At 40.9% G+C, this 21,980-nt stretch overlaps 1 protein-coding gene across 1 annotated transcript in view; it reads right to left on the bottom strand.

The window, feature by feature from the left end:
• The window catches only part of INPP4B (inositol polyphosphate-4-phosphatase type II B), a gene marked incomplete at its 5' end in the record, with an annotated part of 263,520 nt that extends 243,135 nt beyond the window's left edge, over positions 1–20,385 (bottom strand). The window contains one exon of the mRNA XM_018563411.1: positions 20,347–20,385. Coding sequence (XP_018418913.1) covers positions 20,347–20,385 — 39 coding nt within the window. The remainder of the gene's footprint in view (positions 1–20,346) is intronic.
• Positions 20,386–21,980: the final 1,595 nt, after the last annotated feature.

Genomic DNA, 21,980 nt, shown 5'->3' with positions numbered 1-21,980 from the left:
ATATATTTATATATTATTGTATATTTTGCAAATGGCCAGATACTGTACAGTATGACAGGAAAATTAACTGGGGTATTGAGATAATCAATAATAATTAGTGTGCTATGGAGCCCTGTGCATTTAGAATTTTTAGCTTAAGCTGCAAAGGTCTTCTAAAAGGCCAGACGTTAAGTTCTGGGCAACCACTCAGCATTAAACAATAGTGTTCAGGGATCTGTAGTAGTGAACTTTAATATCTTCTTTTTCATAATTAATTAGAAGATGCCCAGAAGGTTCTGGCTGACAAAACAACAATTTTTAAGCACCGAGAGGAACAGTCATGCTGCATGAACAAAATATAGACAAAACTAATTCCTGAATGCAATCTTCACACAGCACTTTTCCATGTTCTTTCTTTCTGCTGAGAAAGATTTTATTACTGCTGGTAATGTAATAAATGTGAAGCTGTATTCTCACACATCGCACTGATTCTCTGAAAAAACGATTTCCTTTTTGAAGGTCAATCAAAATCCAACGCATGACAAACAAGCCATCAGTAAATGCCCTTTTAAGCTCCACATTTAAAAATGAGGCTGCAAATAGGTATATCACGGTAAATGTGGTTGATGTGTTTTCATTTAGGGGGTCTTAAGAGACGGACTTGTTCTCAGCCATGCTTATCTGTAACAGATAAAATATATACCTCCATCGAGCAGATAAATATGCTTCTATTTCTCTCAACCGCATACAGTTTCAGGGAGCTTGTGCAATTGTAGCAGCAAGGTTAATCACACCTGTCAATCATGCTATTAGCAAAAGAGAATTGGGTTTAACAGACTATTTTCACGTACACATTTTTCCTGAATACTGGTTCCACATAGCAAGATAACTTAAAGCTGAATAAAAACAATGTTTAATGCAGTTATGTAGATATTTAATGTATTTTATTGCAGAACTAGCATAATTACCTAAATCTGCCCTTATATCAGCCTCCTACAATCCACTGCATAACAACATGAACAATGCTTGGGGGAGACAAAGCAATCTGAAACATACTTTCTATTACTCAGTCTAACACTAGAAATATGCTAACATGAAGGAAAAACACATAGGGATGCATTTATCACTGATTTGATGAGAAATTCAAACAACATTCCCCACTTTTTCAAACAAGAGTCACCATTTTTTCCCCACAAGATTTGCCTGGCGAAAACTGCACCAGGGAAAAGCCTACTGATGGTCAGCTTTGGAGCTGAGAAACCCTTTTTTTGTGAGGACCCCCCCAAAAAAGAACCACCCTATGCTGCAGGGCATATGGTATGGTATCAGAATAGTAGCATAAACTAGCTGCTCCCTTGGTATGGGGATATCAGCTTGCTTCTGTGGTGTGCAGTTTCAGCACCATGGACAGCATTTTGGCAAAAGAATAAAAGGATATTTCCATGGTTTAATGGGATTTGCCAAACATTCCCTCTAAGATTTGACCAGATATAAGAAAATAACTGCTACTATACTTTACACATTTGAATGAAATTTAACTTGACAACATTTGATTATGCAGGATTCTCCTGTCAGCTGCCTTAAAAGGAATCTTCAAATTAATATTTGAGGCAAACATTTACTGGGCATGTTGCCCAGTGAATCTTTGATAAATACACCACATACACAACATCATGCACTTCTATTCCTTCACTGTCAAACAACATATTTTACTAGGTTGTTTTGCTTAATTGCAGTGTAGTCTGCATGGAGTCTAAAGACTAGGCTGTGTAGCCTGTAGGGAGCTCCCTGTTCAGGCACTTTCTGTTTTTGGGTTACAACTGTCTCCCAATTGTGCTCCTATATTGTCACCCTTTCACATGAGCCCCCTGTTGAGGCTACATCTGGCAGTACTAATACAAACTGCACCGGCATGGATCATCAGTGTTGCTATCAGGAAGCTAAACCAGATCAGTAATGTGCAGCCAATGCTGGAGCAAGTGTATGTAGACAGGAAATGGTTGAAAAAAGAGGCAATCAGCAAAAAAAGATGAAGAATGGGTGAAAACATGTTTAAACAGTATAGTTTCCCATAGTTATTAAACTTAACCCCTTTACGACCAATGTCGGGAGTATCCCGACACGATCGTTCAGTTCGTTAATGACCGGTGACAGGATAATTCCATCATGCGGTACAATGAGCGCTGGTCCATGAAGGTTACCAGCTGCTGTTGATGGGTCCCTCAGTGTCGAAGGCAGACCCTAAACAGCAGATTAGGTGATCACAGTCCTGTGATCATGTGATGATTTCCCTCAGGGCCCGGCCTCCTCGGTCCTGCTGGCTTGTGTGGCGGCTGCTCCGCGTTCCACTGTGGAGCGCAGACGCTGATCGACTTCCGGGTTGTGACGAGCGGCCTGCGTTCCACGCTGGAACGCGGAAGTCACATGTTCCGGCCGGCGTCTCCTCCCACCTCCTGGGGCTATTTAAAGCCCCAGCTCTGTCAGCATGGCGTTCAACAATTGCCTCTGAACGCCTGCTGACATATTGAACCCTGAAGAAAAGACAGAGTCTCCTCACTCTCTAAGGATCATCCTCCGGTGGGACCCACACCCTGCACCTTCGCTGCTCTGCCGACCTTCAAACAGCAAGTATAGCTCCGCTGGGAGCCTGTTACAAACTGTCAGCTACTTTGATGAATTCACTGCTGTGCTACTGCTGTTACTGATACCATTGTGGGGAGATTCTACAGTTGTTCGTTCAGGAGGTCTGCCTAAACCATATTGCTTTACCTAGAAGATTACCTACCGTTTAACCCGATACTACACCGTTGCCTGGGCTATGAGGGAATAGCCCATCTATTATTACACGTTTAACATTGGCTGTGATGCAAGAGTCTCAAACTCCCCCTTGAGACTGGGAGTGACGCCTGAGACTCACGACTGAGAAGCCATTACCTCCATACACGCCCTCACTCCCTCTCCGCAGTTGCGCTCCAGTGCGACCCACTACAGTAGACGTTACAGATCACAGCAAGAGCTGATCGCTGTGATCACAGAGCAATGACAGTCACAGAGCCAGCAGCAGCTCACTGTGCTTTGAAAGCTGCTAGCCGACAGTGTGTTACAAAAGTGATACAATGTATCTCTGAGGAGAATACTGTATTCTACTCATAGATACTAAGTATCAAAGCCCCTGTAAATAAAAAAAATAACCACTTAGTGCCCCCTAGTTAAAAAAAATAAAGATTTTTAAATTTTTCAAAATTTAAACAATAGGAAAAAGTTTCAAAAAAGTTCTAAAGAAAATATGTTTATTAAAAGGTTATAAGAATATAAAGGGCCAATGAGACTATTAAAGATAGGAGACAAACATACCACATTCCAAAATTGTTCCACACTAAAATTGTATTTCACTCCTTGTATTTTGTGACCTATTAGCTCCAAAATAAAATGAAATCCCAGACATATGATATACCCTATAAAATCAGGACAAATAAAATAATTGATTATGAATTACTTTCTGTTAACTACACTAATTATGTACACATTTTTATTGCCAAAGCTGTGAAAAAATTGTTTATTATGGCAAAATTGCTTCAGTCCTTAGAAACGAAAACATTTTCTGAAGCTGTGCCACTAAGGGGTAAACACACCCAGAATATACCCCAAGTACTCAAAATAAAAAGCTGCAGAGCATAGGAGGTTATATAGCTGTGACTGATAGGCATTACCATGAAGTAACTGAGATAATAACCAAAACCTTGCAATAAGAGAAAATGCGGAAAACTACCTAACGCTGAAAAACGAGAAAAGCTGTTACTGATGCAGCACCTAATTCTCCAGTGTGTTAACCCTTGTAGGGAAATTACAGGAGTAATGGTAATAGTGTGCTATGCAAATTTTGGGGAGGACAAATTAGGATAATACCCATAACCCCTGCAAAAACAGCACAGGCAGGAAACTACCTTATGGTGAAAAGCAGGAAGAGATAGTGTAAGTGCACATGTGGCACAACAGGTACCGATGCAGCAATTAAGTCTTCGGCACGTTAACCCTTAAAGGGTAAATACAGAGAAATTATAATAGAGTGCCATGTTCATAAGGTGCAAGCTCTAGACTTACCATAGACGCAGACTTGAATAGCGTGCTGCAGCAAAAAAACATACTAACAAAGTACCGCATGCAGAAACCACTGAGTATGTCACATTCCGGGAATTTTTCGCCCCTACCATGGACATACCCATGCTCATCCTCCTAGCATAAAACTGATTTTTGAAGGTAGTGGGAGGGGTTATAACTGATTGGCTAAATTCTTTTTTTATTTCAGTGTCCAGTTCCTCCCAAAGGCAGCAATATAATACAATCATATCAGAATAACTATTAATCCTGTGTCCCATAATAAATGATAAAGAATTTATGGGTTTTTTTCACCCAACATAACATAGTACATAAGCAAAACTTTGTCTCATGTCCACAAAATATTGCTCTAATGGTCTTGTGGAACATTCAGGGGTCTTTCCAAAACTTTATTTGAGCAGCACAGGGATGAACACCATCCCTAATTTTTCAAAATGCCATTGATTTTTTTAGGCAATCCTTTGCTAGAGAGCATGGCAATGGTGCTGGATTTTTGTCTGTTCGCAAGCTGTCTTCCTAACTGTGGACTAATGTTGGCCCAAGAAATCATCCTGTAACATCTTATAGTCTCATCAACCTCAGCAACTCCTCAGAGACCCTTTAAAATCTCTTTGGATTAGTCTACATTTCCTTTCAACAGAATTCTGTTGTAAAGATCAGATAGACAAAATTAAGTTCTTGATGTTTTTCGTTATAACGTAGAACAGATCAAACCATCAGTTTTGATTGAAAAACCTAACCCAGTCACTGGTAATACTGAATCTAGTTCTCATTGTCATTCTCCTACAGCATGGTTAGTGAATTAATATTCAAGGAGGTCCAGTGAGCAAAATTGTAATTGAGCTGAGATCCGAATTGCGGTCTGGACAGAACAGCCACTCTGTTTCTAAAACGGGATCCGCCATTTAGGCTGCATTCACATCAGCAGCTGCACTGCAACGCACAGCTGCTGGTGTATTTTCCCCAGACACAGTGCTGATGCATCGATCCCGGTGTGCCCCCTTACATTGTTTTTCCCCCATCAGAGTGCCCCCTTACATTGTTTGTCCCCATCAGAGTGCCCCTTTACATTGTTTGTCCCCATCAAAGTGCCCCTATACATTGTTTGTCCCCATCAGAGTGCCCCTTTACATTGTTTGTCCCCATCAAAGTGCCCCTATACATTGTTTGTCCCCATCAGAGTGCCCTTTTACATTGTTTGTCCCCATTACAGTGCTCTCTTGCATTGCTTATCCCCATCAGAGCACCCCCTTGCATTGCTTGTCACCATCAGAATACCCCCTTATATTGCCCCAGAGTGTCCCCATCAGAGTTCCCCCTTACACTGGCTGTCCCCATCGGAGTGCCCCCTTACACTGGCTGTCCCCTGCGGAGTGCCCCCTTACACTGGCTGTCCCTATCAGAGTTCCCCCTTACACTGGCTGTCCCCACTGGAGTGCCCCCTTACACTGGCTATCCCCATCAGTGTGCCCCCTTACATTAGGTGTCCCCATTGGAGTGCCCCTTACACTAGCTGTCCCCATCAGAGTGTCAGATGTTTCTTTGGGGTAATTTAGCTGGGAGGTGAAGCCAGGAGACATGGGCAAGGATTTGGAACCACGCAGCCCCCCACCCGTAGTGTGATCATGGCAAAACATTGCCTGCGTTCCGTTCCACTGCAAACGCAAAAAATAGAGCAAGCACCAGAACGCAGGGGGAAGTTTTGTGAGCGATTGCGGTGCACTCCAGCAGCTACCGCTCTGGAACACACCCTGAAGGCTCCTATAGGTTCATAAACTTTTATCAAACAACAAACAGTATGAACCTTGGCACAGCTGTACAATTTGTATCTTCACTACTTCACTGTTTACTGTTATGGTAGTACTGTTTACTGCCATAAACAAATGTAATGAAACAAAACAAAAGCAACTTTATTTTATACTCTGCAGAACTAATAATATAATATAATAGTAAAAAAATATTCTAAACATGTTTTGCCTGGACATACACTTTAGGTTTGCTGTGTAATTTTATACTATGCTAGCAATGACCCATAAAGGTCACCCACAAATTCCCTCTTTTCGTTGGTCATTCAGCATGCATATTTCGGTTACATGTAGAATTCCATGACTTATGCAGAGAACATAGTACTTTCCTGCTACTTGATATCCAGGAAGTAACTTGCCCTTATAAAAATCAATGATTCACTGCAACATTGGATGTCTTTCTTTAAAATAAGCCTCTGAACTGCAGACAAGATCACATCTTTCGGGTCATTATTGGCTGGTCTCAAAGGGTCGCACCACTTTCTTTTATCAAATAATAGAGGAAGTAATTTCTCAGAATCTTTTGTCTTTGTGCTTTACAAGCTATTGCAAGTCGGGAAAAATGTGTCACTGGTTGCTGCAGCTGACACATACTTTTCTTTGTTGTCATTTTGTATTTATGCAGTCCACTATTCTCTACATCTCAAAACGTTACGTTTCACTCATATATAAGATGCTTGTATTCTGAAATTGAGTTTAAAAATTGATAGCAGCCTTTCAAATTAAAACATAGAGACATCTTTCAGAAAACATCAAGCTGACAACACTCAAAACAGAGCAAATCAAACAGCGACTGTAGGTGAGAGAGATACATCATTGTGCATTTGTATGACAAGCTTGGCACTTATATTCCTGACATACAGAACAAAATGACATCTTTCCCAAAGCTTACAAAAAACAAATCTCATAAGTGAATCTAGCATAGTAAACTCTAGTGATTACACTGGAAACATTTAAGTGGACCTGAACTCAAAAAGTAAATCATTCCTGTTTTATGGTGAACTTATAGAAGTGTTAATTGTGCCCTAACTACATTTTGTCCTAATTGCTGCGAAAAAATTGAAGTGCACTATCTGTGCTTTCAGCCTCAAAGCTGTATATCTGCAGCATGAGATAAGCTAAGGCACTGTGCCTTTGACTGCCAGGCTCACAAGATTTGAATTGAGATTTGGTGATGTCACTACCAGGCTGCTCACTGCACTGCTTGCTGGAGAGTAAGCTGTAGCTGAGAACCTGCAGTGCAAGGATATCTCTTCAGGGGAAGTTTCCCTTAGTGAATGTGGTAAAACTACCACATTGGTAAGAATACCAATTATGAGCAAGAAAAATTAAACTGATTTTTTTTCTTGAACATGATTGGGTGATGGAAGTCAGCAGAGCTTCCCCCTCATTTATTAAACTAAGGGCAAACGTTCCCTGCAAAGTGAACAGCCTATTTGTCTTCAGTAGATCAACCCCACAGTGCAAAACAAGACATGGCAAATCTGTAACAAGGAAAATATCAGCTGCAGGGAAGCAGTTGTGGCAAAAATTCCATTGGCTTCTCCTAGCCTTTTTTGGGCAAACTTCCTCATAACACCATAACATGTATTGTTAAAGAAGAACTATGGGGTAAGTGTTTTTCCCCATAGTTCTCCTAAGGGTCACGGGAGGACACAAACTAGCGCTCTCCCGTGACCCAAAGCTCAGTATACCGCGAGCTACAGCTCCCGGTATACTGAGACCGTCGCAGCCTGGACGGATCCCGACATAACTGTCGAGATCCACCCAGCTGCGTGATTTACAGCTGGCTCTGCCTATCTAGAGGCCGAGCCAGCTGTACCCGCCCCTCCCCCGTCCGTTCCGCCAGTCAGCGCTGGAGGATCGGAGAGGGGGGAAATCCCTGCAGGGAGCCGTGAGTGACAGTCACGCTCTCTGCAGGGACATGATCGAGAAGTGAGCGTGCGACGGTAAGTGTTCGCTCACTTCCTGATCTATTGAGCCGACGTGTGGCAGTTTCATTGTCACAGGTCGGCTCGAAATATGAGGTTGAGTGAAAATCACTCACCTCATTGTTCTCCTTTAAAGGAAGCCTGTACTAAAAGAATATGGAAATTGCCACTGCAAACTTATGCTAAAAGATGCAGAGTAACCTGGAATAAGCATTAACATTCTGACTTCACTTTGAATTTCTAACCTGTATGCTTGTTTCAGGTCAGTAATTTAGAATGCATCAGTATATATTTGTCCTAATAAAGCAGATCTTTCACTTTTTTTTAAACTTAAGCAAAAATTTTACAAATTTGCATACAATATTTTGTTTGATTTCTTCTTGTGTTCACCTTACTTCTACATTTCTCTCCCGGGGCGAGAATGACGAACAGCATTGCTGGCAGAGTCCTAGGATATGCAGATATTGTTGATATGATGGCAACATGTAAACCATTTTATTCCCCTGGCTAGACTTCTACCAATCTCACGCATGTGCACCCAGCTCTCTAGCCAAGAAATTATATTGTTTGCTGATACCGTGGTACTGTATAAATAATATCATTCCCCAAATAGACTGAACCCAGGGAATCCTATTGTTTACACATCACCATGCTATCAGCAAAGAATAAACAATATGATTCCCCAGCTATAGTGGTGATTGTACATGTATGGGATTGGCAGCTTGTCAGCAATGGGGGCCAGCTCAGAAATCAAGGAAGTGGTCAGATCCCCAGATGTTCATACTGAAAATGGAGGCTTGAGATAGGCATTCAGAAATTTAACCAGACTGAAAAGTAACAAATCGCCTGTATAGAAAGGAGGCTATTCACGAAGCAGCCCAAGGATCTAGACGTAGCTTCGGCTAGCTTCGGCCCCAGGACCCCTTAGGTTCAGCAGAACCGAAGGCCTGCTGTACGGGCTATTCACTATAGCCCGTACAGCTCCCGAAGTCGGCCGAGCGGCTCAGTCGCTTCGGCTTCGGCTCGACTGAGCCAAGGTAAAAGCCGAAGCTGGCCGAGTGGCCGGCCGACAGCCTGCTTCTGACAGCTGGGCAGAGCCAGCCGTGATCTTACGGGTGGCTCCGGTCACTTGCAGAGAGATAGAGAGATCAGCGTCCCTGGTTACCAGCTAACCATGGACACTGATCTCCAGACAGCCTAACTCTCCCGGGCGCTCCGGGAGTCTCCCTCTCCCGGCCGCCCCGGAGAGAAACACTGCTTTTTCTTTTTTTTTTTATTCTGACATGGAGCCGTTGGCTGGCGTCAGAATAAAAAAAAAATTCACCATAGGAATGCATTGGTAGATTCCTATTGGCTATTTCAATTTGCAATAGCCAATAGCAAACTAGCTATTGCACCCACCCACTGCTGCTGTCAATCAGCAGAGGGGACCTGCAGTTCTCCATTAGGTCCCCTCTAGTGATTGACAGCGGCAGAGGGCAGGTGCATTAGCTAGTTTGCTATTGGCTATTGCAAATTGAAATAGCCAATAGGAATCTACCAATGCATTCCTATGGCAAATTTGTTTTTCTATTTTCTTCTTTTTTTGACAGCAGCAGAACCGCTGGCCAATAGAAAACAGTTGGGCGGAGCTAGCTGTGTCTACTTTTTTAACTATTTTTCTTCTTCAGGTCGGTCATTCACTCGCCTGCCTACGGCAGCTTAGTGAATAGACCCCCATGTGTTTTATAATTAACATGTAATAACATTTTTTATTATGATCTGTTTTATATTTGTAGCATTAAGGTGACTTTCCTCTTTAAAGGTTCCTTTAACTCCGGGTAGAAAACAAAACTTAGCCGCGCAGTGTGTGGCTTACCCCACACTACAATGGTTAAGTGCTTGTTTTGGCTAGGGGGCTCAAATCTCCCCCCTGCTCTGGCTATGGAATGTCCCTCCACATCCCCATGTCTAATGCAAGTTAGTGGACCTGCATTAGTCAAAATTATGTCAGCAGTCCCTAAACCGCCAGATCCCAAGAGAGAAGAAGCTGCAGGGACTGGTCTAGCAGCCTAGTGGGACCGAGGATCAGGTGAGTATATCTTTAAATTGTTTGGGTTTCCTAGAAAAAAAGGGGAACGTAACTAAGTTCCTAGTTTCCCAGAGTACTCCTTTAAATTTGGAGTATATCTTTGCTGAAGGTGTAATTAATTTTGTGAGGATTTTCTAACTCTTTGGGCTGTCATAGGACTTGTACTTCCACACCTGTGATCATTAATTAGCGGAATGGCATTGCTGGACAACTATTGATTTTACTATGTAAAAGTTCAACAAAGTGTTTCAAGTCACACAAATGCAAAACAAGTATCTTCAGAATACTATACAATATTGCTGGGAGAAAACACATTTATACTCATTCATATGATAGACGATAACAGTAGACGTCAGGAGCTTAGAGCCCCCCTCTGGTTACAGAACACAGACTACTGACACAGACAGTTCTCAGCTGTGATGGATGAGGCACAGAATTCACAATCTGTCACTTATTTGCCAATAGACTCAATAGTTTCATGTCTTGATTCGGAATCTGTCTATATTTCGCTAATCCTTAGGGGGATTATCACCATTCCTCTAATCTTTGACAAATGGTTATGGAACATGAAAAAGCAGCAGTCTCCTTGAAAAAAATAAATACATGACAGTGATGAGGACAGCGTGCAACCCTTAAAGGATTCTCCTGGGTCTCACAACCGTGCATGTCCTTATGTGATATCCTAGAAGTCAACCATGGTAATGAGACTTAGACGAGCTTCTTGGGGTTACATGTTTTTGTGGTAGCAGGACACACATGATTAGTTTATATCACCTAGAGAAAAATTGCCTTACCCCCTACAGCAAACACCCAGTGGGGAAGCTAAACATTCTGCCACCTGGGGGAAAATGTTTTAAAGTTGCTCCCCCCCCCCAAGGGAGAAGCTCTCCATCCACACACACAGTGGCACCCCTCCTAAAGCGGCACCCAGGGCACATGCCGCCACCCCCCCCCCTAACTTCAGCCCTACAAACATCTGCCAATTTCAATTTCTACCTGCAGCATCTCTATTTTCATCTATTTCTGATGATCACATGTTTATTGCCTGCAAATTTTTAATTTGCTCCAGTCAAAGGAAATCTGTAGATCAGGGGTCTCAAAGTACCGGCTCGCGGGCCAACTCCGGCCCGGGAGCTGGTACTAAGTGGCCCGCAGCCAGCTGACAAGTCGGCACACTGACGGATGCAGACGGATGCAGACCGCAGAGCTGCTCCTGTCAGCTCCGGTGTTCGATCGAACCTATCGAGTCCTGCGACCGCCTGACTTCCGGTTTTGTTACAACTAAGAGGTTTGCCCAAGAAAGTTGTTCTGCACGAGCGCCAGCCAAGGCATTGCCCTATACACATACACCACAGCAATGAAGTAATAAAATGAACTAGGATCACAGTAATCCAGCATGTTATTAATCTCAGGTGCCCCACTCAATATGGCCACCGCTTGAGTGGGACAACTCAGATTCACACCTATATTTCAGGTACAATTGGGGATTCATGTGTCACAAACTTGCGTTTTCCTGCAGCAGGAATCCCTAATCTAGCGTTTACATGCAGCAACTGTCACCCATTCAAATTAATGATCGGGTGACAGCTGCTGCATGTAAAAGCCTTCATACCGCATGTAATTGTATGTGATATGATTACATGCAGTTACAAAAACAATCCCTATCCCTGGATCTACAGATTTCCAGTCAAAGGAAATCTGATGATCAGGGGTCTCAAAGTACCAGGGGTCTCAATTGTGTATCCAGGGATAGTGACAGATTTCTAACTGCATGTAATCTTTTCATGTATGATTACATGCAGTGTGCAAGCGTTTACATGCAGCAGCTGTCACCCGATCATTAATTTGAATGGGTGACAGTTGCCGCTTGTAACATATGCAGACATTAACACTGGTACCGTATATAGTAGCGGCCTCCACGGGACTTAAAAACGTGTCCAGTGGCCCCCGACTACATTGAATTTGAGACCCCTGCTGTAGATATTAGTCTCCAAGCGGAATAAATTTTACATGCTAATTTAATATGAGCTCGATTCGTAGATTTTTCTATTTTATAGTACAATCTCACTATGATAGCTGTGCATTCTCAGACCTTGCACCTGATCACTTTACGATCACTTTCTACTTTTCATCAACCTATGATGCAAAGCAGAATTCACAGACGTCAGTGCTATATAATATGTAGTCAGTTGATCAGTCATGTTTGTATATCTCATATGCATTGAAAAAATGTTCTGTAATTTGCTAAGAAACAGGAGTTTAAGACAGGGGGACCCCCGGACTGAAACTGATATTTACATTTTCTCTTTCTGTAGAAGCTGCAATTGCCACCAATAAAGCAGCATGAAGGGAAGATGAGAGACAGCCTTCTCCTTTAAATTAATACAAAATCTATCTCTAGACCCATGTGAAAATAAATGTTAATGGTAAGTTAGCTTTGTAAACTGAGCCTTACGGTGTGGTTTTCTGTATATATTAGTAGCCAGTATGCTGCATCAGGTTATTGGCAGGTATATGCTGTATTGAGATGGTCCTTCTACACTGCTGTCAGTATGCCCTAAAAAGCTAGGATCCAAAGATTTGGCAAATATGGAGAGCAGAATAAGATTCATAAGCCCAGAGTTTGGATATAGATTGCATAATGGACTCAATTAAAAAACAGTATCTAGTGTATAGTAGAGTATCTGCCCTATATACAGTTATGCAAATAAAATGAGGCTAGAGTGCTTTTATGTACACTTTCAGCAGTATAAACACCCAATGCTACTCTTACAAGACTGGATCCACACATGCAAAGTATCATTTAACACTACTAACTGCAGGCTAGATTGAAGGCAATCATACTCAGCGGGTTGTTATAAAATTAATTCTTATAATTAATATTTCCAATAAGTGATGCACAGAACCCACAAGGCATGTCTCTAAATGTCACCAGCTGACAGTGCTGTCTTAATGCCTAAGGCTTTTTAAGCTGATAAAGTGTAGTGCTCCTGACTTGCATATCTAAGAACATGTAAAGTCATAGCCCTCATATAAACAGAAGCTATCTGGTCTCACAGTCATATTAGTGATACAAAGTAATGATATCATCACTTTATACTTTTCATTAACCTAAGACATGAAGCAGAATTCACAAAAAACTATGCTATAGACCGATCAGCCATAACATTATGACCACTCAGAGGTGAATAATACTGATTAGACATGTGCATGGCTGAAAATGCCATTTCGTTTTTGATTTTTGTTTTCTGAAATTCGGATTCATTTGATATTTGTTATTCAGTCCGAACCAAAGTTTTCATTTTTGGAACTGGGATCTATAAGAAAGAAAGAAAGAAAAAACAGCGTGGGGTTACCCCCAAGTTTTCACCAGACACTTTAGGTCTGGCCCAGTGGTTGTGGGGGTTTGCATGCAGGAAAGCTTATCTGAATCTGAGTGCCCCCTTTCATAAAGGGGGCACCCAGATGTCGCCCCCCCCTCGTGGGTGAGTAAGAGGTAGTGGTTACCCCTACGCATTCAACAAATAAACAGTACGATAGTAAATAAACACACCACACAGGTTTGAAAAGTCCTTTATTAATAAACACACAACACAAAGTGACAAAGTCCTTTATTAAGAAAAAAAAGACCCACAATGGCTGGGGGGATTTTTTCTCGTTGAGTCGGCGAGCAGTGGGCTTCGTGATTGACGAGGATCTACATCACTGGGCGACGTGATTGATTAAGGATTTACACCGTACAACTTTTTTTATAATTAATAAAGGACTTGTCAAAACTGTGTGGTGTGTTTATTTATTAAAAAAGGACTTGTAAAACTGAGGGGGCATCCATATTCAGATAAGCCCCCCTGCCTGCAGACCCCCACAACCACCATCTCAGGGTTCTGGGGAAGAGGCCTTTGTCTTCTTTAACATGGGAACCCTACCCCATGTTGAGGGCAAGTGGTCTAGTATGGTGCAGGAGGTGGGGGGCTGCACGATCGTACCTGCCCTTTACTGCTCTGCCAGGTTGCTGCTCGCATCAAGGGTCTAGTAGGGGGTTTCTTTTACATGGGGTTCCCCCTAAAATTCCTTCCAGACATAAAGGGTCAGGTTTTCATGTTTAACAACACATCAGTTCATTCTGAATAATATTCGGACAAAATTTTAATGGATCCAAATTTTGTTATAAAAAATGTGGATATTTTTTTACTACAGGTATTTATATAGCGCCGACAATTTAGGCAGCACTTTACATAGTTGCACATTCACATCAGTCCCTACCCTCAAGGAGCTTACAATCTAAGGTCCCTATCTCACATGCATATATAGAGGGCCAACTTAGGGAGGAGCCAATTAACCTACCAGCATGTCTTTGGAGTGTGGGAGGAAACCGGAATACACGGAGGAAACCCATGCAAACTCATGGCAGATTAGTGACCTGGCCACGTTTCAAACCCGGGGCCAACAGTGCTGTAAAGCAGAAGTGCTAACTGCTACGCCACTGTAGTCCAACTTATGTCCGACTGTTAGTTCAGATGAAAAAGAATGCACAAGTCTAATACTGATTATCTTGGCACTTGGAAGTGGGTAGGATATTTTAGGCAGCAAGTGAACATTTTGTCCCTGAAGTTGATGTTTTGGAAGCAGAAAAAAATGGGCAAGCGTAAGGATCTGAGTGACTTTGACCAGGGCTAAACTGTGATAACTAGACAACTCGGTCAGTGCAACTCCAAAACTGAGGCTCTTGTGGGATGTTTCCAGTGTTCAGTGGTCAGGACCTACCATAAGTGGTCCAAGGAAGGGGAACCGGTGAACTAAAGAGAGGGTCTTGGGGGGCCAAGGCTCACTGATGCCTGTGTAGCCTGATCCAATAGAAGAATTACTGTAGCCCAAATTGCTGGAATTTAGTTAAAGTGAAAGTTTATGATGGTTATGATTAAGGATGCCCCGATACCACTTTTTTTAAGGCCGAGTACGAGCACCGATACTTTTTTTCAAGTACTCGCCGATACCAATTACCGATAAATTTTTTATTAAAGGGACAGGTCACATTTTTCTAAAGCAATACAAAATCATGATTTTAGGTCAGTTTCTTAATATTATGAAGAACATGAACACTCTGTAGTGTGGCACAGCTATATCCAATTCTGCATACCTGGCTTTATATTATAAGAACTTTATAATATAAAGCCAGGTATGCAGAATTGGACACAGCTGTGCCACACTATACAATAATACACTGTTCTGGAGTCTGGACACGTGATCATCTATTTTCCCCACTATGGGGATACAAGCCTTAGTTAGCAATGGCATGATAAATATTCATTTCATTATTCAATGTCTTTTTTTTATATGATAACATTTATAATATTTTAAAATTTTAAAAAAAAGACATTGAATAATGAAATGAATATTTATCATGCCATTGCTAACTAAGGCTTGTATCCCCATAGTGGGGAAAATAGATGAGCACATGTCCAGAGTCCAGAACACTGTATAGTGTGGCACAGCTGTATCCAATTCTGTATAACTGGCTTTATATTAATATTACATTTTCTTAAGCCAGGTATGCAGAATTGGATATAGCTGTGCCACACTGTGTTCTGGTCTGCAGTCTGGACATGTGCTCATCTATTTTCACCACTAGGGGGATACAAGCCTTAGTTAGCAATATCTACATAGTTATTTTGTTTTTTAAAAATAATACACAAAGTAATCTAATAGATAACAAGTTGATATGTTTAAACAAGAAAAAGAAAAAAGAAGAACTGGTCAATGCCTTGTTAATACAGCTGTTGCATAACGCACTCCGCTTTTGTTATGTATCTTATACTGGTCTGAGGCATCTGCGTATGCACTGTTTTTGTTTCTTGTTGTTTTACTTCTGACAATAAAATTGTTTAAAAAAAATAAAATAATAATATATGCCGGGAAAAAGCATTTTTGTGCCCAGCCCCATGAGGTGCAGCAGTACTAACCTGCTGTGTCGTCTTCTCAGTCTGCTTCAGCCACTCCGTGTCACAGCCTAGTCATCTGCTCCATTCTGACCTCTTCTCCCGCTGATTGGCCGATTGGATTATTGACAGGCTTCCTCACCAGTCACTCCTGACTTGGTGAGGAAGCCTGTCAATAATCCAATCGGCCAATCAGCGGGAGAAGAGATCAGAATGGAGCAGATGACTAGGCTGTGACATCTGCTCCATTCTGACCTCTTCTCCCGCTGATGGATCACATGGATCAGACAACCAATGCGATCAAGAAGGTATGAGTTAATATTCAAATATATACCATCAACACATTGGTACCCTTACCCTGTGACTCTACTAGTATTCATAGCATAAATACTGTATGTGTTGCATATCAATGTGCATACAGTATAATGTCTATAGTTTTACATTTACCATTCTGGATATCTTTATATTTAATTAAGGAGCTTAGAAAAATAATTGTTAACTATTGAAACTGCACAAAAAACAAATTTATTTCTAAAATGGGAACACAGCGTAACCCTATTATAAGTCTGGAAAAAGTACAGCTTTTTCTGTAGGATAAAAAAACATAGGAGAACATTTATCAAATTGGACACATCATCAGCATCTTTTAAACTGTGGAATCCCTGATTTCTAGTGCATATAGAGGCAGATTCATTATCCTAGTTTATGTTTCATTCCTAAATGCCTTCGTAAGAACTGTCTTAAAATTATTTCAAAATTGTTGCAAACTTGCGGGGCATTTCCTGGAGGACAACTAAATAGCTCTGAAGTGCTTTGGTGACTTCAGGGCATAAAGCTGAATTAGCTTTGCTCTACTTTAAGAGGTGCTTAGGAGGACTTCTATAATGTGCGACAGTTTGGAGGTCTTTTAAATGCAAATGATGGATGCAATTACTGGGCAGTTGAGAGATTATGTGAAATGTCACAAAACATGTGCAGTGAGATACAAACATTAATATCTCACAAAAACACTTAAAAAAGATGCAATACAAAGATAAAACTTTTGAATTAGATAGCATGACATTTTGGTATTTGCAACTAAAAGTGTTGTCGCAAACACATTCATAAATTCCTCCCATTGTCTTTAGGGCCGTTCACACCAGACAGTGCGTTCTGGCCCGATTCTGACTGGATCGCATTGCGGTGGCTCACTGGTGGCCAGAATTAGGGCAGAACACACTTTGTCTGGTGTGAAGGGGCCCTTATTGTATCGCTTGTGCCCAACATCCAGAAGCATGTTGTTTCTCTATATGGCCTTTCCTCACCAAAACCCTACCTGAACAGGTCTAAACATTGCTTCACTATGAGCTGTACTGTCACTATAAATGATGTAGAGGATGGAATGGATTTATAAATATGCTCGGTGAAGGTGTCAGGCAATGGAGAGCATATCAGCTGTTCTTCCTTTGCACGGAAATTAGGTAAAAGTGTTAATTAGATACATTTACTGATTGTGACAGCTTTTCAAGTGATCACTTCAAATGATAGCAGAAGCTATAAGGTGGCCATACACTTTACAACCATCGCAAGTCTTGCGATGGTTGTAAAGTAATTTTAAAAAACGTACGATCTGCCCATCTTGGACAGGCAGATCGTACTTGCGATCATCACAAGCCCGCCCCCCTGAGGGGTGTGCTTCCGATGACCGCAATGCTGAAGGACAGTGTGCGCGTGCGCACACCGGTCCGTGCGGCATTGATCTTACGATAATGCTAAAAACCAGCCAAAAATCGTACGATTCTCGGCTGGTTTTCTAGCATGCTCCTTAGACAAAAGACGTGTGACCGTACAGTAGAAACGGTTGCACGTCTTCATTCACACTGCACGATTCTCGTACGATCGCGGGATTTCCTGCGATTCTCGTACGAGAATCGCGCAGTGTATGGGTACCTATAAATATATGGAAATACTGAACTGTTTAAACCTGGTTTAATAGAGAAACATTTGGGGAAGTATACATCACCACAGCGGTGTAAATAAAGACTGACATTGACAGCAATGGGACAGTTCTATTACAAAATAAGGTCACACTGATGTGTGTATAAAATAAGAAACACATTTTTGTATAAAAGACCATAAAATAGTATGCATCTAAATGTCAGGGGAGCACATTACCATTCACCCACAGTCCACTATTCTACTCCGCCAGGAACCACCATCTAAAGTCAAGTAATGCAGTCGATGCTATGCATTCCCAGAATGTTCACCACATTTTATTTTGCAGAGTAAATGAACATAAATGGAGAAGATTAAGCTAAAGACTTTAAACATAACTTGCAACAGATTTAATCTGAAATAAATGCCCTTTTTTGTTTCTATTACGGATATCTTTTTCATTCCACTTAACACATATTTGGTGTTTTTTCACAAACAGCAAGAATCCACATACACAGTGCTTATAATGATGGTGAATTTGACTAGGTATAGACAGCCTTGGTTAAACCTGATGGACATTTAGTTGACCCCATTGCACATGTGTTCCCTTTTTTTAACCTATCAATGTAAACTATAATGCTGGAACCAATGGAGAGTTTTTGCCTCTTGGGAAGGGTAATACACTTCACAGTGTCCTAACAAACAAGTTCCTATTCCATTAGTTAGATATTTTGCCCTGGCTTCTATATCCTGATAAATTATTTTGCACATTTAGAGTATCAGGATATGTTTATGTTTTAGATTGGCCTATCAGCCCTTGAAGATAGTAACTCAAGGAGTACACTAAGGGGTGGCCCCAGGAAGATGTTAGTGCATCGGGTACATGTTTCAGGTAGCAAATGAATACTAAGTTACTTGTGGGTTCAAATTAAGTTAAAATTGTTTTTTTATAACATTTTGGAATGATTCTATACTGTAACTAATGACATGTTTGTAGGCTCCTTGGTCCTGCCAGGCTACTAGACCAGTCCCCGCAGCCTCTTTTCCTCTGGGATCTGGTGGTCTAGGGGCCGCTGACATCATCATGACTTATGCAGGTCCACTGACTTGCATTAGACATGGGGATGCCGAGGGACATTCCATAGCCACAGTGGAGGGGAGAGATCTGACCGCCGTGGGGCTGAAAATCAGGTGAGTGTATCTGCTTTATTTGCGCCCCCTAGACAAAACAAGCACTTAACCCTTGCAGTGCGGGTCTAACCCCACTGCAAGCGTAACTTTTTAAGTTACTGAAATCCTTTAAAATATGCCATGTATTCAGTACAGTATTGACATGCGGACATGGCACTTTATAACAGATGCTATCACAGAATAAGGGATGGCATTGCAGATTACAAAATTATGCTGACAGGCTTGTCCCTCTACCAAGACATAGGTCTGACAATCGGTGGGGTTTTTCTTTAGAATGCATCCATGTATTTCTATCCTGTGTGGAGTGTGAACCAGGATGTTGCAATGAATGAAAGGACGTAAAACGTATTGTGACAAGACTGGTTCCCATTTAATCTACATTGGTAACCCACAAGGGTATGAGAAACTTCCATTTGAAACACAAACTTGTATTTAATAAACTGCAGCAGCAAAAAATGGGATGTTAAATGACATCAAACAAGCTAATATACAGGAGTAGAGAAGAAATCAACAAGAAAGCTTATGGAAGAGGAGTGTAGGATGTACATTGTAGCTTACAATTCCTGGAACCACAGCATTTCCAGCTGGTGTACCTTGCTTCCTGATACCCTATGAAACAGCAGAACAGCTGGTGCACGTGCTAACACGCTCTTGAATGTGCGTACCGACCAGAATGGCCCATTACAGCAACCACTTAATAAAGCAATTGCTTCCCAATACAATGGCATGGTTGTTGGCTGTAGTGTCTAAAATGCAATATCATTTAGCAGTCTCATTAAAGTAAATGTAAACCCTACTTGCACGTCTTTTATTTTTCTAAAGCAAATTTCTTCATCATACACAATACCATTTTTTAATACAATATTTGTTTTCATCTTTTGTTTTATCCTTTGCTGCATCTCAATAATGCTGATCTCCTGAAGCATCTCATTCTTGTCTACATGCGCTCTAGTGATGGCTGCATGATGATCAGTGGACCAGCCAGTTATGGTTTCCAATACAAGGCATTTTTTTTTTAATGAAAGTCACAGATTTTAAACATTTTAAACAAGGCTTTTGAAATTACACTTACATGTTATTATGATGTTAGTGATTGGGTTTACATTTACTTTAACACTGCTCACCCTGCCCTTGCCGTGCAGAACAGGATAAAACTGGGCCCAGAGCCACAGGTAGTGGAGGTGTTTCTGGTTTCAACACCTGTGTGTATGATTCTTATCCTTTTCCTCCCAGCACCAATCAGCTAAGCTTTGCAGGGATCAAACAAAAATCATATTTCATACACTACATCAAATTATAGAGTGGCAGATACATTATTAAATATAATAGAAAGTATGAATATAACATTCAAGGAAAATCCTTTATAAAGTCAGACTAAATTTCAGTATAAATAAAATTCTTACCCCAGCATTTGTTCTTGGCTCATTGACTTCTGGAAGAACCTGCGGGAAAAGAAAAACAAAAAGATAAATGTTTTTGAAGACTGTACAAAACGGAGTTCAATAAAATTCCATATGTTTTGTTATTGTTATTTATCTCACTATCGTGTTATTGATTTGGTCTGTCCTGACTCTTACTTGGGTATAACTCTCTACTTCAGCTTGCGGCCCGAAGGAATAGCAGCCACATGAATTAAATGATCAGAACTTGTTCTAATTGGTACCCTATGTGCTATTCTGGTCACTGGACTAAAAGACAGCGACAATCCCAAAACATGCTCCTCTGCCTTTTTTTTCCCCACTGTGCGAGAGGAAAGGGAAAAATCAATACTAATGTAAAATGGAAGAGAATAAATAGTTCATTATGAGTGAATTACCCAGCTTCCCCTAGCAGCTAAAGTGAGTCACAAAGGTGCATCCCAGCACAGCTACTGTCCATATTAGCGAAATAAATGCTTGCATAAAGACTTCAGCTGAGGGCAGATTTTCCTCTGTGATCTATTTGCTGCTGCTCATTAAAAATTGAATTCGCATTCACTGGAATATAACTTCACAATGGATATACATGATATTATGCAGACATTCTGTTAGCACATTTTCTCCTATTTAGTGCTGCCTTTTCACCACTCTAATCCTCAGTGGAACTATTTAATTGTTTGGATTCTTACTTTGTTTTGTTTATGCTCTTACTAATGTAGAACATTAGGTTCAATTTGCATAATTTATCTTAGTTGTTCAAGTTTACTGGAACAGTGAATGCAGCATGACATGCATTTGCACATGAGAACTGGGGAATTATCTCCACTTGTTCTTAGACAAGTCATACACAGCTCAAATAGAACATACCTAAGCAGCCAATTTGTGACCATTAAAGTAGAACAACAGCTTATACCACGGTGTTTGCAAACAATACAGAAACTACAAGATCAACTAAATTGTGATGTACCTGTTACCTAAATAAAACAAGATTAAAGATTTATTATACATCAGAAACCAATGCTCTTGCAATCTGCAGCCCCAGAACCCAGATTGTTCTGCCCCATTCAGCCTTGCAGGTTTTCAAGTCATCCAGACCATTGCACAGTAATTGATTTCAGGTCTATGAAAAGGTCAATCATATGGAACTAGAAAAAACAGTAAAATATCATCTTCATTATCATCCAGAGCTCAAGCTTCCAACCCACTGCTATGCAGGAGAAAGATAAATAAATTGATGGTGTCATTTTAGTGGGAGTTCCAGCAGAAAGCCCTGTAGTCCTAAACAAAAGTAAATCATTATCTACAGAGAAGTTAAACCCCTTCATGACTGAGCTTTTTTTCTGTTTCTGTTCACTAATGACTGACACACTTTTTACATTTTTACTCTGTGATTCTTCCACAGCAGTTATATACTTTCTTACTGAGTGCATCCACACATATTATATATTGTTTTTTAGAGGACAGATAGGGCTATATATTTATATCACATATGTGTGCCTAACAAATCACTTAGTACGAATAACATATATTAAAAAATGAGGAAAAAAACCGTAAAGAAAACACTTTTTCCCCAGTTTTGATTATTAATATTTAATATATTAAAATTATTATATAATAAA

This window comes from Nanorana parkeri, unplaced genomic scaffold, assembly GCF_000935625.1.
Source record: "Nanorana parkeri isolate BGI_ZX_2015 unplaced genomic scaffold, ASM93562v1 scaffold662, whole genome shotgun sequence".
In the NCBI taxonomy this organism is placed as follows: Eukaryota; Metazoa; Chordata; class Amphibia; order Anura; family Dicroglossidae; genus Nanorana; species Nanorana parkeri.
Note: the sequence above shows the minus strand (reverse complement) of the source record. Positions and strands in the feature narration are given on the sequence as shown.